The sequence below is a fragment of the Hemitrygon akajei genome, unplaced genomic scaffold, assembly GCF_048418815.1.
Source record: "Hemitrygon akajei unplaced genomic scaffold, sHemAka1.3 Scf000054, whole genome shotgun sequence".
NCBI lineage: Eukaryota > Metazoa > Chordata > Chondrichthyes > Myliobatiformes > Dasyatidae > Hemitrygon > Hemitrygon akajei.
The window spans coordinates 2,853,458-2,871,080 of NW_027331940.1; the positions used below are offsets into that span (position 1 = coordinate 2,853,458).

The 17,623-nt window shown below is 42.6% G+C and overlaps 1 protein-coding gene across 1 annotated transcript in view; it reads right to left on the bottom strand.

The window, feature by feature from the left end:
• Positions 1–17,623, bottom strand: part of LOC140721366 (NACHT, LRR and PYD domains-containing protein 3-like) — a 68,711-nt gene that overhangs the window by 31,265 nt on the left and 19,823 nt on the right. Inside the window, exons 2-3 of the mRNA XM_073036209.1 lie at positions 7,958–8,048; positions 137–303 (exon numbers count right to left, since the gene is read on the bottom strand). Of these exons, the coding sequence (XP_072892310.1) occupies positions 137–303; positions 7,958–8,018 (228 nt within the window). The 5' untranslated portion in view covers positions 8,019–8,048. The remainder of the gene's footprint in view (positions 1–136; positions 304–7,957; positions 8,049–17,623) is intronic.

The following is a 17,623-nucleotide window of genomic DNA, read 5'->3' on the forward strand; positions in this document are numbered from 1 at the left end:
TTTCTGACACAAATTGTTCAGTTATCAATATCATCACTTCATTGTACAGAAACAAGAGGATGAGCCAGCCTGACTGTTGTCTCTCATCCCTCCTTTCACTAAAATGAACGGTATCCCAACTGTTACTCTCAATCACCTCGTGTTCCCATTCACTGAATTGTCCCTCCTGTCTCAACATCCAGCTGAGTTCTTCTACCCGTTCTTCAATCGCAGGTTTCAGTCTCTCCCGGTAGAAAGTTGTCAGGTGGAGCAGTTGATAATCTTCACACCGTGTCAGGAGATCTGAGATCGTAGATTTGGGATCTAGGAACAGAAATATGAAAATACAGCAAAGTGGATTGGAGAGTGAGCTGGTAAAGTATGTTGGAAAAGTTCAGTAGGAGGGTTGTGGAACCGCGGCAGAGATGGTGTGAGGAGGTTACAGAGGCTGGAGGGGATGGGACAGGAAGCAGAAAAGGAGTGCCTGGGGTGCGGTGTAGTGAGGGTACGGACACATCCTGCCCTGAGACACGAGATGAGGTCATTTGATTCCAAATAATTGATTTATTGGTCATTACAGAATGTCTCTCTAGTGTTTTTTCCCTACACTTTCCAAACCATGATTCCACTCTCTCTACCCCCTTCCCACTTTCAGTCCACAACAAAGCCACATATCAGAATCAGATTTATTATTACTCACACGTGTCACATTTTTTTGTTTTGCAGCTGCACTACCATCCATTATATAAAATTACTACAGTCTTGTGCAGAAGTGTTGTGGACAGTATAGAGGTAGCGTGCAAAAGCTAGGGCTCCTAGCTATATATGCAGTGGCATACAGAAGTTTGGGCATCCTCGGTCTATGAATAGCTGAGCCAGTAAAAGATAACTCATTTCCAAAAATTTAAAGACGACACATTTCTTTAATATTTTAAGCAAGATTAATTTATATCTTTATTTCCACCATTTACAGTTTCAAAATAACAAAGATACGAATAGGGCCCGAAGCAAACATTTGAGCACCATGCATGGTCAGTACTTAATAACACCCCCTTTGGCAAGTATCACAGCTTATAAGTGCTTTCTGTACTCAGCTAAGAGTACTTCAATTCTTGTTTGGGGAATTTTAGCCCATTCTTCCTTGCAAAGGGCTTCTAGTTCTGTGAGATTCTTGGCCTGTCTTGCATGCACTGTTCATTTAAGGTCTATACACAGATTTTAGATGATATTTAGGTCAGGGGATTGTGATAGCCATGACAAAATCTTCAGCTTGTGCCTCTTGAGGTAGATTGTGGATTTTGAGGTGTGTTTAGGATAATTATCCTGTTGTAGAAGCCATCCTCTTTTCATCTTCAGCTTTTTTACAGACAGTGTGATGTTTGCTTCCAGAATTTGCTGATAATTAATTGAATTAATTCTTCCCTCTACCAGTGAAATGGTATGCGTGCCATTGGCTGTAACACAAGCCAAAGCATGGTCGATCCATCCAAGAGAAAAGCTAGAGAGGGGTTCTTTTCATGTCATTGTTGAGGATGTGACTAAACACACTGATGAAGGAAGAACAGTAGGTGTAGCGTACATGGACTTCAGCGAGGCATTTGATAAGATACCCCATACAAGGCTTAACGAGAAAGTAAAGAGGCATGAGATCCAAGGGGACATTGTTTTGTGGATCCAGAACTGGCTTGCCTACAGAAGGTAAAGAGTGGTTGTAGAAGTGTCATATTCTGAACGGGGGTCGGTCACCAGTGGAGTGCCTCAGGGATCTGTTCTGGCGGATTTCTGATTTTTATAAATGACCTGTATGAGGGAGTGGAGGGGTGGGATATTAAGTTTGCTGATGACACAAAGGTTGGGGATGTTGTGGATAGTGTGGAGGGCTATCAGAGATTGCAGTGGGACATTGATAGGATGCAAAACTGGGCTGAGAAGTGGCAGATGGAGTTCCATCCAGATAAGTGTGAAGTGGTTCATTTTGGTAGGTCAAGTATGACGGCAGAATATAGTATTAATGGTAAGACTTTTGGCAGTGTGGCGGATCGGAGGGATCTTGGGGTCCGCGTCCAAAGGACGCTCAAAGCAGCTGCACAGGTTGACTCTCTGGCTAAGAAAGCGTACAGTGTAGTGGCCTTCATCAATCATGGAAATGAATTTAAGAGCTGAGAGCTAATGTCGCAGCTATATAGGACCCTGTTCAGACCCCATTTGGAGTACTGTGCTCAGTTCTGGTCGCCTTACTACAGGAAGGACGTGGAATCCATAGAAAGGGTGCAGAGGAGATTTACAAGGATGTTGCCTGGATTGGGGAGCATGCCTTAGGGAAACAGGTTGAATGAACTCGGCCATTTCTCGTAGGAGCGATGGAGGATGAGAGGTGACCTGATAGAGCTGTATAAGATAATGAGAGGCATTGATTGTGTGGAGAGTCAGAGGCTTTTTCCCAAGGCTGAAATAGTTGCCACAAGAGTACACAGGTTTAAGGTGCTGGGCAGTTGGTACAGAGGAGATGTGAGGGGGAAGTTTTTTACTCAGAGAGTGGTGAGTGCATGGAATGGTCTGCAGGCAACGGTGGTCGAGGTGGATACGATAGGGTCTTTTAAGAGACTTTTAGATAGGTACATGGAGCTTAGTAAAATAGAGGGCTATAGGTCAGCCTAGTAATTTCTATGATGGGGAGATGTTTGACATGTCTTTGTGTGCCGAAGGGCCTGTATTGTGCTGCAGGTTTTCTATGTTTCTATGAAATTCTGCACTCTTTTTTTATCCAAACATATCTTTGCTCATTGTGGCCAAGAAGTTCTAATTTAAATTCATCAGTTCACAGGACTTATTTCCAAAATGCATGTGGCTTGTTTAGATGTACCTGAATTTTGTGGAGAGAACGCAGGTAAGTTCTTCTTCTGACGACTGTTCCAAGAAGGTCATATTTGGTCAGCTGCCGCCGCACAATGGTACAGTGCACCAGCGCTCCAGAGTCTGCTAAATCTTCCTGAAGGTCTTTTGCAGTCAAACGGGGGTTTTGATTTGCCTTTCTAGCAATCCTATAAGCAGTTCTCTCAGGAGGTTTTTGTGGTCTTTCAGACCTCAATTTGACCTCCACAGATCCTGTTAACTGCCATTCCTTAACTACATTATGAACTGAGGGAACGGCTGCCTGAAAATGCTTTGCTATCTTCTTATAGCCTTCTCCTGCTTTGTGGGCATCATTTATTTTAACTTTCAGAGTGCTAGGCAGCTGCTTAGAGAGCCCAGGGCTGCTGATTGTTAGGACAAAGTTTAAGGAGTGAGGGTATTTATAATGTTTTTAACATTATAAGGATGTTAAAAGGCCTTTCCTCTCGATGACTGTGAACACACCATAGCCGCAACAAGCTAATTAAGGTCTGAGACCTTGGCAAAAGTTATCTGAGAGCTCAAATCTCTTGGGGTGCCCAAACATTTTGCATTGTGCCCCTTTCCTTCTTTCCACTCTAAAATTGTACAAAACAAAAATAATACACTGATCTTGCTTAAAATGTTGAACATCATGTTTCATCTCTAACTTTATGACTTTTGGAGTTCAGTTCATCTTCTACTCACTTCACTATTCATATTAACAGAAATTTTGACTAGAGGTGCCCACATTTTTGTATGCCACTGTATGTCCCAATAATTTTGCACAGTATGGTATGAAAGCCCCACATTCACCCAACACCGTGAGCTGCACAGAACAGACTTGCTGTTCACCCCACACACTGCACTTACCATCACAGGTTCTATTATACTTTTTCCTTTGTTGTACTAACACACTCATTGACATCACGATGATGAGGAAGTGGGTGTAAAATAATGCAATCCACCCTCCTCTCCGATATGTAACAATGTTCAGCATTAGTAATTCCTAGTGGGATTGCAATATCGCTAACATTCCTGTTGAGTATGTGCTCTTGGATTACTTATATTATATAGCATCCAGCCAGACCTCTGATCTGCCCACTCCTGGATGTGAACACCATTTTACAAAACTGCGAGCTGTTGTGTGCCTTATGCTACAGTGGGGGAATGCTTTCATTTTAGAGAGCAGGTAAAAATCGGCTGCATTAGTTCAGGTGTCATGCTTAGACACAGAATAACAAGTTCAGGTCATGATCCTTGAGTGAATTATATGAACAAATTTCATTCTCAGGATTCTGGACACTGGCCACTAACCAATTTATTTTATCACTTCACATCACTATTCCAGAATCTCCGGTGAGATTCGAACCTGAATTCTGTTCACTGTCTATGGGACTGCACAGTCAAGAAATGCCACTATATCTGGTATTTAAAACTCTGCATATTTTTCTCCTCCTTTCAACTGCCAGTTTCTCCTTTGGCCTGTGTTTCTCCCTGGTCCTAATGTGCCTCAATATCAAAATGGTCAGCAATCTTCTCATGAAAATTGCCTGATGTATCTCAACTCAAGAAGAGAAGGCAGGTACCAGGTTGAGTGAGATCCTGGGTCAGCCATGATGGAATGGCGGAGTAGTCTCGAGGGGCTAATTGCCCTAATTCTGTTCTATGTTTTATGGTCTCATGACTTAACCAAGCTTTTTAATCCAGTGTTGTGGGTGGTGGAAAGTATTTTATGGGGCAGATAGTGAATAGGATTTGCGAAAAATGTTGCAAGGCCTACATATGAAGTCAGGGATGGTAAGATTAAGAAAAATGGGAATATTGTTCGGAGTTGCGAGTATAGTAGTGCAGGGAATATTGTTCATAAGGTGGATAAAATCACCATGTGTAGTTATGAAATTTTAACCATTAGTGAGATCTCTATGCAGGAGAGGCAAGACTGGCAACTTCGTGTCCCAGATTTCTGTTGTTTTCAACATGGCAGAGTGAGAGGGAATAAAGGAGTGTGGAATGGAGTGGGAATAAAGTGTGGTATTACTAAACAGGAAAGTTGTCATGCAAAAGTTCAGACAGGGCAGACTGGACGGCTCATCTACTGAGGCATGGACTAGATTGGCTATTGTGCTGTAGTGTTCTACGACTATCTCCACTTTTGACCTGTTCCCTGGAAAACACTCCACTTATTCCAATGATTATGGATTCCAAATCCTAATTTGTCTCCTTTGCACCCAGAACATAGCCCTTCGTGTCCTTCCCATTCATGTACCTATATGGAATTCTTTTAAATGCTGAGATCATACTGGCATCTACCACTTCTGCAGGCACCGAGTTCCACACTATTGCCACAGTCTGAGGGAACATAATCCCTTTCTTGTTCCTCTTCAACATTTCACCATTCATTCTTAACTCATGAGCTCTTTTTCCAGTCTCGGGGTGATTGTATATAGCTCTATCAAATCTCCTTTCATTCTCCTGCTCTCTAGGAAGTAAAGACCACAGTCACACCAACCTCTGAGTGAAGCTGATCCTTTTCCTGTTCCCTTTAAACATCACCATTAATACTTAATTCATGAACTAATTCCAGTCTATACCCTCAGAATTTTCTACAGCTGTATCTAATCTCCTCTCATTCTGTTTCACTCCGGGGAATAAAGTCCGTATCTATTCAACCTTTCTTGACAAATCAGGTCCTCACATCCTGGCAGTATCCTTGTATTTTTTCCCTGCACTCTTTTAATCTTGTTAATGTATTTCCTGTAGGTAGGTGACGAGAATTGCATGCAGTACTCCAAATTAGTCCTCAATTGATTGAACTTCAACTTAACATCTGAACTACTATAACACTATACTTTGATTCCTGAAGGCCGATGTGCCAAAAGCTTTCTTTATGACCTTATCTACCTGTGATACCACTTACAAGGTTCTGTGTATCTGTATTCTCAGATCCATCTGTTCTATTCCTCAGTGCCCGGAATATTCGCTGTGTAATCCTACACTGGCTTGTCTTCGCAAAATGTAACACCTCACACATCTCTGCATGAAATGTGCTGAGATTTCACATTTATGATTAAAATCCATTTACGATTTTCAAGCTAATTCCATCTGGTCCAGATCCCGCTGGAAACTTTGACAGCCTTTATCCCTGCCTATATACCACCAATCTCGGTGTCGTCCACAAACTTGTTATTCCACTTGACCACATCATCTTCCAGATCGCTTTATAGATGCAATCCACAACGTTCCCTGGACCAATCCTTGCAGCACACAACTAGTTACTTGCCACCAGTCTGAGAGCCAACTATCTACTCCCACTCTCTGGCTTCTGCCACAAATCCATTGTCTAATCCAATTGATTATCTCATTCTGAGTGCTAAGTGACTGAACCTCCTTGACTAAACTCCCATGCAGGACCTTATAAAGGGGCTTGCCAAGATACATATGATATTTACTGCCATCCCTCCATCAACCTTCCTGGTATATTCCTTGAATACTCTATAAGATTGGACAGAAATGACAAACCACCACACAACCATGTTGAATATCCCTAATCAATCCCTGTCCGTATAAATTCTATTACTTAGAGCACCATCCAACAACTTACGTGGTATTGATGGCATGTCCATCACACTTACTCAGATTATTTTTAACGCCTTTCTCAAATAAGGGAAAAACATCAGGGTGCCACCGTAGCACAGCCGTTAGTGGAACACAATTGCTGCTCAGGGAATCTTAATTTAAAATTCAATTCTTGTGTCCTGTCTGAGCATATTTCTACCTCCCCACTCATGTGTGCGACTACTTTCTCATTGTGCTCCTGTAGGTAGCTTGGCACACGGCAGCAGTGGCCTTTCAGATCTGGTGCTACTTTAATTTTTTTAAATATGATTTAATTTTAATTAAATTGAATTTTAAAGCACAATTAGGGTTTAAGGCAATGGATAACAGAGCGACTATCTACCATCGCTAGTCACTGCTACTATATAGAGATTGCCCAAAAACAAACCTTCATGAAAATCTGCTGGTCAGGTTGCGCAACCTTAGCTTTTTTGACGGAATCGGGCCTGCAGTCCTGGGAGTCGCCTGATGCCAGTGGTCGGAGGTGGAGACAGTGTAAGTAGTGTGTGAAGAAGCGGATTAAGGCGAGCAGGCAGGAGTCTATGCCAGGAAAAAAGGTAAGCCCTATCCGGCCGGCCCTCCTGTCCATTCTGCTCTTCAAAATCTGCTTGCTGAGGGAATCAGGCCTGCAGTCCTGGGAGTCGCCTGATACCAGTGGCCGGAAGTGCGGATAGCGTAAGCTGTGTGCGAGGAAACGTAAACAAGGCAAGCGGGCAGGAGTCCATGGCAGGAAAAGAAGTAAGCCCTAGCCGGCCGGCTCTCCCGTCCATTCTGCTATCCAATGGACATTAAATTGGACTACATCTGTGGCAACGAAATACTCACATGAGTACAGAAACGGACGGAATCCCGGGCGCCGCCAATCAGCTGTTTATTTATGTAACATTGGACTACCAACCTACTGAACTCTGCTGTGTCTATTGTCTTGTTTATTATTTATTGTAATACCTGCACTGTTCTGTGTACTTTATGCCGTCCTGGGTAGGTCTAGGGTAGTTTTTGTGTTGATCTACATAGTTCAGTGTAGTTTTTGTTTTGTTCATGTAGCACCATGGTCCTAAAAAACGTTGTCTCGTTTTTACTGTGTACTGTACCAGCAGTTATGGTTGAAATGACAATAAAAGCAATTTGACTTGACTTGACTGACTTGTTTCCTCTCACAATCCAAAAACGTAACAGTGGTTAAACTTGCCCCCTGATTACGTTAGGTTATATCAGTTGACTGCTCCCTGGCACAGCACAATTGATTAAGGAAACTTATTTGAACACCTTTGATAATCTCTACCTCCTTCATCACATTTGCAAGCGTGGAAGTCCCAGTCAATATCCATAAAATCTCTCAAGCAGTGATTATAATAAACAAGTAGATGTTATCTCTCTAATTCTCAGCCCTTAATTCTTCCCTGTATTCCTGTGAATTGCGGCCCTAGGCATTAAATTTGGAACTGAAATCAAGGCAACGTTTATCTTTAAAGGTATTCTAACACACCTGTGTCCTTTTCCGCTTTGGAGCCCACTGGATCTCCATCCATATTCACACCTTCAGCCATGGTGGGGATGGGGTTTTCATTATTCTGTCTCTGCAGTAAACAGAATGAGGATTAGTTGATAATCAACAAAAGTAAGACATTGTTTTGTGTCCTGCTCATTCCTCACCTGCAAACTGCTCTCTGTCAGGAAGGTAGAAGTCATAATGCACAGATACAGGCCCTTCATATACATACTGACAATGTATACCAACTTATTTACTTTACCGCTTGCACAATTCCTGCAACGCCTTGGCAATGTCATTTATATCAGAAACAGAATCATAGGTCGGGGTGAATAACACTGGCATATGTTGTGAACTTGGTAACTTTGTGTTATCAGTGCAATGTAATGCATAATTGAGTGAAAAAAATGAATTACAGTTTATACATCTGAAATATGTAGTAATTACAATGGTATTGCAGTATCGCCAACTTTCCGGCCAAGTATGTGCTCTTGGATTATTTATTTATACTGCATCGAGCCAGATCTCTAACCTGCTTATTCCTGGGATGTGAACACCATTTCAAAACTGCCAGCTGTTGTGTACCTCATTCTAGAGGGTGGGAATGCCTTATATTAGAGGGAAGGTAAAGATCGGCTGGATTATGACAGGCATCGTGCTTAGACATAGAGTAACAAGTTCAGGTCGTGATCCTTGAGTGGGTTATATGAACAAATTTTCTTCTCAGGATTACGAAAACTGGCTGTTCACCAATTTAGTTTATCACTTCACATCACTATTCCAAAATCTCTGGTGAGATTCGAACCTGCATTCTGTTCAATGTCTATGGGACTGCACAGACAAGCAATGCCACCATATCTGGTATTTAAAACTCTGCATATTTTTCTCCTCCTTTCAATTGCCAGTTTTCTCCTTTGGCCTGTGTTTCTCCCTGTGTGCCTTGATATCAAAATAGTCACCAATTTTCTCATGAAAATTGCCTGAAGTATCTCAACACAAGAAGAGAAGGTAGGTGCACTGGTTTCAGTGGGATCCTGGATCAGCCATAATGGAATGGCGGAGCAGTCATGATTGGCTGAATGGCTTAATTCTGTTCCTGTTCCTAATTCTGTTTTTTGATCTCATGGCTTACCCAGGCATTTTAATCCAGGGTTGTAGGTGTTGGAAAGCATTTTGCTAGGCAGATAGTGGAGTGGTTGTGTGAAAAATGTTGCAAGGCCTGCATATAAAGTCAGGGACAAAAAGATTTACGAAAATGGTAATATTGGTCGGGCCTGCGTGTATATTAGTGCAGGGAATATTGTTCGTAAGGCGGATAAGCTCAGAACATGCATCCTCATGTGGAATTATCAAATTGTAGCCATTAGTGTGAATTGTGTGCAAGAGAGGCAAGAGTGGCAACTTTGTGTCCCAGGTTTTCGTTGCTTTCAACATGGCAGAGTTAGAGGGAATAAAGGGGAAGGTGTAGCATTACTAAACAGAGAAGGTGTCATGTATAAGTTCAGACAGGGCAGACTGGAGTTGTCTACTGAGCCATGGACTAGATTGGCCAAAATGCTTTAGTGCTCTGTGCCTATCTCCATTTCTGACCAGTTCTCTGGAGAACTCTCCACTTATTCTGATGATACCAGATCCTAGCTTGTCTCCTTTAGCACTGTCTTAGTTGCACTCATCATCACTCCAGTCTGGGTGATCTCCTGCTGCTGGGTCAATTTATCAGGAAACTTCTCTTCTCTGTCAGTATTTTAATGCACACCAGATTCCTCAGTGAATCCATTTCCTCACCAGCCATTCTTTTGAATCATAGAATGCTACAGAACAGAAACTTGCCCCTCTGTTGAAATATTAATCTACCTAATCCCAGTGAAGTGCACCTAGAACATAGCCCTCCATGTCTTTCCCAGTCATGTATCTATAATGAATTTTCTTAAATGTTGAAATTGTACCGGCATCCACCACTTCCGCAGGCACCGTGTTCCACACTCTCGCCTCAGTCTAATTAAAGGTAATCCCCTTCTTGATCCTCTTAAACATTTCACCATTCATCCTTAACTCATCATCTCTTCTTCCAGTCTAGGCATAATTTTATGTAGCTCTGTCAAATCTCCTTTCATTCTCCTGCACTCTAGGAAATAAAGACCACACTCACACCAACCTCTGAGTGAAACCGATCCTCTTCTTGTTCGATTTATCCTTAATTCATGAACTAATTCCAGTCTATACTCCTCAGAATTTTCTTTAGCTCTATCTAATCTCCTCTCATTCTCTTTCGTTCTGGGGAATAAAGTCCTAATCTATTCACCTTTCCCTATAAATCAAGTCCTCACATCCCGGTAATATCCTTGTATTTTTACCTGCACTCTTCTAATCTTGTTGATGTATTTCCTGTAGGTAGGTGACAAGAATTTCACACAGTACTGCAAATTAGTCCTCAATTACAAGCATGGCAGTCCCAGTCAATATCCATAAAATCTCTCAAGCAGTGATTATAATAAACATGTAGAAGTTATCTCTCTATTTCTCAGCCCATAACTCTTCCCTGTATTCCTATGAATTGCGGGTCCAGGCATTAAATCTGGAACTGATGTCAAAGCAAAATTTATCTTTAAAAGTATTCTGTAACACACCTGTGTCCTTTCCCACTTGGAACTCAATGGATCCCTATCCATATTCACAGCTTTAGCCATGGTGGGGATGAGGGTTTCAACTTTTGGGCTCTTTGCAATGGAGAGAATGAGGATTAGCTGGTGCTCATTCTTCATTTGCAAACTGCTCTCTGTCAGAAAGGTGGATTCATAATGCACAGATATAGGAGCTTCAGCCCATCATCTACATACTGACCATGTATACCAGCCTATTTACATAATGCTTGTACAATTCCTGTAATGCCTTGGCTATTACATTTTATTCATATCAGAAACAGAACCAGAGATCAGATTTAATAACACTGGCATATGTCGTGAATTTGTTTATATATCTATAGTATATGAAATAGTTCAATTAAATAGGTGCTGCAATAATTTAAAAAAAACAAAAAGTAGTGAAGTAGTGGTCATGGGTTCAATATCCATTCAGAAATCAGATGGCAGAGGGTAGGAAGCTATTGCTGAATTATTGAGTGTGTGCCCTCAGGCTTCTGTTCCTCTTTTCTGATGGTAGTGGAAGTCCTCTATGATGGATGCCATCTCTTTGAAGCACTTCTCCTTGAATATGTTCCTGATACTATGGAGGCTCATACCCATGATGGCGCTGAGTAATTTTACAACTCTCTGCAGCTTACTTTGGTCCAGTGCAGTAACACCCTCCCCGCGTACCAGACAGTGATGCAGTCATTTCGAATGCCTGGTGACATACCAAATCTCCTGATGAAATATAGCCACTGTCTTGCCTTCTTAATGACTGCATTGATATATTGGATCCAGGTTAGTCCCTCAGACATAGTGACAACCATGAACTTGAAATTGCTTACTCTCCCCACTTCTGATCCCTCTCTGAGAACTTGTGTGTTTTCTCTCATTTCACCATTTCTGGAGTCCAGAATAAGTTCTTTCGTCTTACTGACATTCAGTGAAATTTTGTTCAGGGAAAGCTGCAAAATCTCACTCCTGTATGCCCCCTCATCTCCATCTGAAATTCTGACAACAATGGAGATACCATCAGCAAATTTATAGATGGCATTTGAGATGCCACACAGTCATGGATGCAGAGAGCATAGAGCAATGGCTAAGCCCACACCCCTGTGGTGCACCAATGTTGATTGCCAATCAGGTGGAGGAGTATTCACCTTTCTTTGAAGTTTTCATGCTTTCTTGTTCTACAAGATTGAATCACAATGGATTTAATTTGGCTTTGTTGACACTAATCAACAGAAGAGACTATTTCATGTCAAAGTGAAAACACATTTCTGTAAATTGGTCTAAAGTTATTACAATTATTAATGACAAAATAATTGATTATATAATTACTCACCCTTTCAAGAAGTATTTAGCAAATGCATCTTTGACAGCAATTACAGCCTTAAGTCTGCACGTGTTGGTCTCTATCAGCTTTGCACATTTGGACACTGAATTTTTTCCGCATTCTTCTTTACATTACTACTGAAACTCTGTCAGATTGTAGGGGGACCATGAGCAAACAGCTCTTTTCAAGTCCAGCCACAGATTCTCAATTGCAGTGATGTCCGAACTCGAGCTCGGCCACTTCAGGGTAGTAACATTGTTTTTAAAGAATTTCTGAGCAGCTTTGCTTTATGCTTTGGGTCATTTTCTTGCTGGAAAACAAATCTTCTCCAAGGGCGCAGTACTCTTGCAGACTGCATCAGGTTTTCCTCCAGGATTTCCCTGTACTTCGCTGCATTCACTGAACCCTCTACCTTCACAAGCTTTCCAGAGTCTGCTGCAGTGAAACATCCCCATAGCATGATGAAGTCACCACCATGCATCACGGTGGGGGTGGACTGTTTTTGATGATGTGCGGTGTTTGCTTACACCAAACGTAAGATTTAGTCTGAGGGCCAAAATGTTCAATTTTGGTTTCACCAGACCATAAAAGCTTGTTCCATCTGATTTCAGAGTCTCCCACCCCACATGCCTTCTGGCAAACTGTAGCCGAGATTTCATGCAAGTTTCTTTCAACAGCAGCTTTCTCTTTGCCACTCTCCCATAACGCAGAGACTGCTAAAGCACCCGGATAACATCTCTCAAATCTCAGCCACTGAAGCTTGTAACCCCTCCAGAGTTGTTATAGGACTATTGGTGGCCTGCCTCAATGATCCACTTCTTGCATAGTCACTCAGTTATTGATGACAGCCTGCTGTAGGCAGATTTACAGCTGTGCCATATTCTTTCCATTTCTTGATTATTGATTTAACTGCACTGCAGGGGATATTCAATGACCTGGAAATGTCCTTGTATCCATCTTCTGATTGTGTTTTTCTATCAGGTTTTCCCTGAGTTCCCTGGAATATCTTTATGTTGTAGTTATTTGTCTTCATGGTGTAGTTTTTGCCAAGATACTGACTCACCAGCAGTTGGACCTTCTGTGTACAGGTATAGTTTTAATACAAACAATTGAAACACCTTGACTGTGTGACTTCTCAAATCAATTGGCTGCACGGGTGATGATTTGGTGTGTCATATTAGAGGGGATGAACACCTATGCAATCAATTACTTTGTGTTTTATATTTCTAATTGATATAGACTACTTTGTGGAGATCTGTTTTCACTGTCATGTCAAAGAGTCTTTTTTTATGTCGATCAGTGTCAAAAAAGCCAAATTAAATCCACTGTAAAACAATAAAACATGAAAACTTCCAAGATGGGGGGGGGGGGGGGGGGAGGGAACTGCATTCCAAAAGTCTGCACAGATTTTGATTTTCCAGTTAGCAAGCTGAGGATACAGTTGCAGAGAGAGATACAGATGCCTTGGTTCTGGATGTTTTCTATCACAACTGTAGGAATGATGGTGATAAGTGCTGAGCTGTAGTTAACTAATAGAATCCTGGCATAGGTATTTGAATTGTCGAGATGATCCTGGGCCATGTGCAAATGTAATGAGAACATATCGGCCGTAAAAATATTTGGAGATCGGCCAATTGCAGTGGATCCAGGTGGCTGTACCCCTTGACATTAAGTACTCCTGTTTGAGTACTGTTTGGGGGGACAGCCTACCTGGGCGAAGTGACAGTGGCCGTACCTCTGGCACAGAATCCAGCCCTATGGCTCAGCAGGGTAGGGAAAGGAGAGGAAGGCAGTAGTGATAGGGGACTCTATAGTCAGGGTAATTCTGTGGACGCAGGAAAGAAAGTCAGATGGTAGTTTGCCTCCCAAGTGCCAGGGTCTGGGATGTTTCTGATCACGTCCAAGATATCCTGCAGTGAGAGGGAGAACAGCCAGAGGTCGTGGTACATCTTGGTACCAATGACATAGGTAGGAAAAGGGAAGAGGTCCTGAAAACAGACTACATGGAGTTAGGAAGGAAGTTGAAAAGCAGGACCTCAAAGGTAGTAATCTTGGGATTAGTGCCTGTGCCATGGGACAGTGAGAATAGGAATAGAATGAGGTGGAGGATAAATGCCTGGCTGAGGGAATGGAGCAGCAGGCAGGGATTCAGATTTCTGGATCATTGGGACCTCTTTTGGAGCAGGTGTGACCTGTACAAAAAGGATGGGTTGCACTTGAATCCCAGGGGGACCAATATCCTGGTGGGCAGATTTGATAGAGCTGTTGGGAAGGGTTTAAACTAGTTTGGCAGGGGTGTGGAAATCAGAAGGTGAGTGCAGGGATTAAGGTAGAAGGACAAGGGAATGATGCTAAGAGTTCTGAGTTGATGAGGAAGGACAGGCAGGGGATGAAAAATAATTGTAGCCAGTTAAAGGGGTTGAAATGTGTCTATTTCAATGCGAGGAGTATTATTAACAAGGAGGATGAAATTACAGCATGGATTAATACGTGGAACTACGATGTTGTGGCCATTACTGAAACTTGGTTAGAGTAAGGGCAGGAGTGGATGATGCAGGTCCCGGGGTTCAGGTGTTTTAAAAGGAATAGGATGGGAGCTAGAAATGGGGGAGGGGGAGAGTGGCATTGCTGGTCTGGGATAGTATCACGGCTATAGAAAGGGAGGACGCTGCAGAGGAAGTGTCCACTGAGTCGGCGTGGGTGGATGTCAGAAATAGGAAGGGATCAATCACTGTGCTGGGAGTAGTCTACAGGCCCCCAAATAGCCCTCGGTACACCGAGGAGCAGATAAGTAGGTAGATTTTAGAATGGTGCAGGAAATACAGGGAAGTGGTTATGGGTAATTTCAACTTCCCTCATATTGACTGGCACCTCCTGAGTGCAAGGGGGTTAGATGGGGCTGAATTTGTCAGGTGTGTTCAAGAAGGATTCCTGACGCAGTATGTGGACCGGCCGACAAGAGAAGAGGATATACTGGATCTAGTTCTGGGTAATGAACCTGGTCAGGTGACAGACCTCTTGGTGGGGGAGCATTTTGGTTAGCGTGACCACAACTTCCTTAGCTTCAGCGTAGCTACGGAAAGGGATAAAATCAGATGAAATGGTAAAGTGCTTAACTGGGGAAGGGCTAACTTTGAAGGGATAAGGCAGGAACTAGCAAGAGTAAATTGGAAAAAGATTTTCAAAGGGGAATGCACAGAAGTAATGTGGGAGAAATTCAGGATAGTTTTGTCCCACTGAGGAAAAAATGGTAGGAAAAGCAACCGTGGCTGACGAAACATGTAAGGCAACTCATCAAGAGGAAAAGGGAAGCATATGTTAGATATAAGAAGCAGGAAGTAGGAGGGGCTCATGAGAAATATAGGGTAGATAGGAAGCAGATAAAGAAAGGACTTAGGAGAGCTCAAAGTGGGCATGAGAAGGCCTTGGCATGTAGGATTAAGGAGAACCCCAATGCGTTCTATGTGTATGTGATGAATAGGAGGACGACAAGAACAAAGGTGGGACAGCTAAAGGATAAAGAGGGCAACATGTGCCTGGAGGTGGAGGAGGTTGGGGAGGTCCAAAATGAATACTTTACTTCAGTATTCACAAGTCAAAAGGATCTTGATCAGAGTGAGGTCGAAGTAGAGCGGGTCTTTGTGCTGGACAATGTGGAGATCAAGGAAGATGAAGTGCTGGATCTTCTTAAGAACATTAAGATTGATAAATCCTTAGGGCCGGATATGATACATCCCAGGTTGTTGTGGGAATTGAGACAAGAGATCACTGGAGCATTAGCTATGATATTTGAATCCTCTTTGCCTACAGGGGAAGTGCCGGAGGACTGTAGAATGGCAAATGTAGTTCCCTTGTTTGAAAAAGGTAATAGGGAGAAACCTGGGAACTATAGACTGGTGAGCCTTACGTCAGTGATATGCAAACTACTGGAAAGGATTCTTAAGGATAGGATCTATGAGCATTTGGAGAAGTACAGTCTACTCATGGATAGTCAACATGGCTTTGTGAAGGGAATATCGTGCCTCACGAGCCTGATTGAATTTTTGAAGAGGTAGCAAAAGAAATTGAAGAGGGTAAGTCAGTGGATGTGGTCTACATGCACTTTAACAAGTCAGTTGACAAGGTCCCTCATGAGAGACTGATACAGAAAGTCATGAGGCATGGGTTAAGTGGAACCTTGGCTGTTTGGATTAAAAAAATTGGCTTAAAGGAAGAAAGCAGAGGGTAGCTGAGCGAAGGGCGCTGAGTAGGCTACGGTCAATTATGGAAAACTCTGAACATCCTCTACATAGCACCATCCAGAGACAGAGAAGCCTTTTCAGCGACAGGTTACTATCGATGCAATGCTCCTCAGACAGGATGAAGAGGTCAATACTCCCCAATGCCATTAGGCTTTACAATTCAACCGCCAGGACTTAAGAACTTTTTAAAAGCTATTATTAATGCTTTTTGAGATAGTGATTTATATGCATATCATATTTTTTACTGAATTAAGTATTGTATGTAATTAGTTTTGCTACAACAAGTGTATGGAACATTGGAAAAAAAAAGTTGAATTTCCCCATGGGGATGAATAAAGTATCTATCTATCTATCTATCTAGTTGTAGAAGGTAAGTATTCTGCCTGGAGGTCGGTGACCAGTGGAGTGCTGCTGGGACCTGTCCTGGGACCCCTGCTATTTGTGATTTTTATAAATGACATGGATGTAGAGGCGGAAGGATGGGTGAGTAAGTTTGCAGATGACACGAAGATTGGAGTTGTGGATGGAGCTGCAGATTGTCTAAGGTTACAAGAGGTATAGACAGGCTGCAGAGTTGGGCAAAAAAATGGCAGATGGAGTTCAATCCGGACAAGTGTGAGGTGATGCATTTTGGAAGGACAAACCAGAAGACTGAGTACAGGATTAATTGTCAGTTACTTAAGAGTGTGGATGAACTAAGGGACCCTTGCGTTCAAATCCATACATCCCTTAAGGTCGCTGCGCAAGTTGATAGGGTAATTAAGAAGGCCTATGAGATGCTAGCCTTCATTCACAGGGGGATTGAGTTCAAGAGTAGAGAGGCCATGTTGCAAATCTACAAATCTGTGGTGAGACCACACATAGAGTATTGTGTTCAGTTCTAGTCACCTCATTATAGGAAGGATGTGGAAGCTATAGAGAAGGGTGCAGAGGAGATTTTCCAGGATGTTGCCTGGTTTGGGGAACATGTCATATGAAGCAAGGTTAGCAGAGATGGGACTTCTCACTTTGGAGCATAGGAGAATGAGAGGGGACTTGATAGATGTCTACAAGATTATGAGAGGCATAGGCAGGTTGGATAGTCAGTACCTGTTTCCCAGGTCACCAATAGCAAACAGCAGAGGGCATATGTACAAAATTAAGGGAGGGAAGTTTAGGGGAGTCATCAGGGGTAAGTTTTTTTTACACAGAGGGTTGTGAGTGGCTGGAATGACTTGCCAGGGATGGTGGTGGAGGCTAAAACATTAGGGGTCTTTAAGAGCCTCCTGGACAGGCACATGGATGAAAGAAAAATAGAGGATTATGGGGTAGTGGGGGTTTAGTACTTTTTTAAAAGGATTATATGGGTTGGCACAACAAGGAGGGCTGAAGGGCCTGTACTGTGCTGTACTGTTCTATGGTTCTATGTTTCTATGACCGCACCACCCTAGGGATCAGTTTAGTGAATCTTCATTGCATTCTC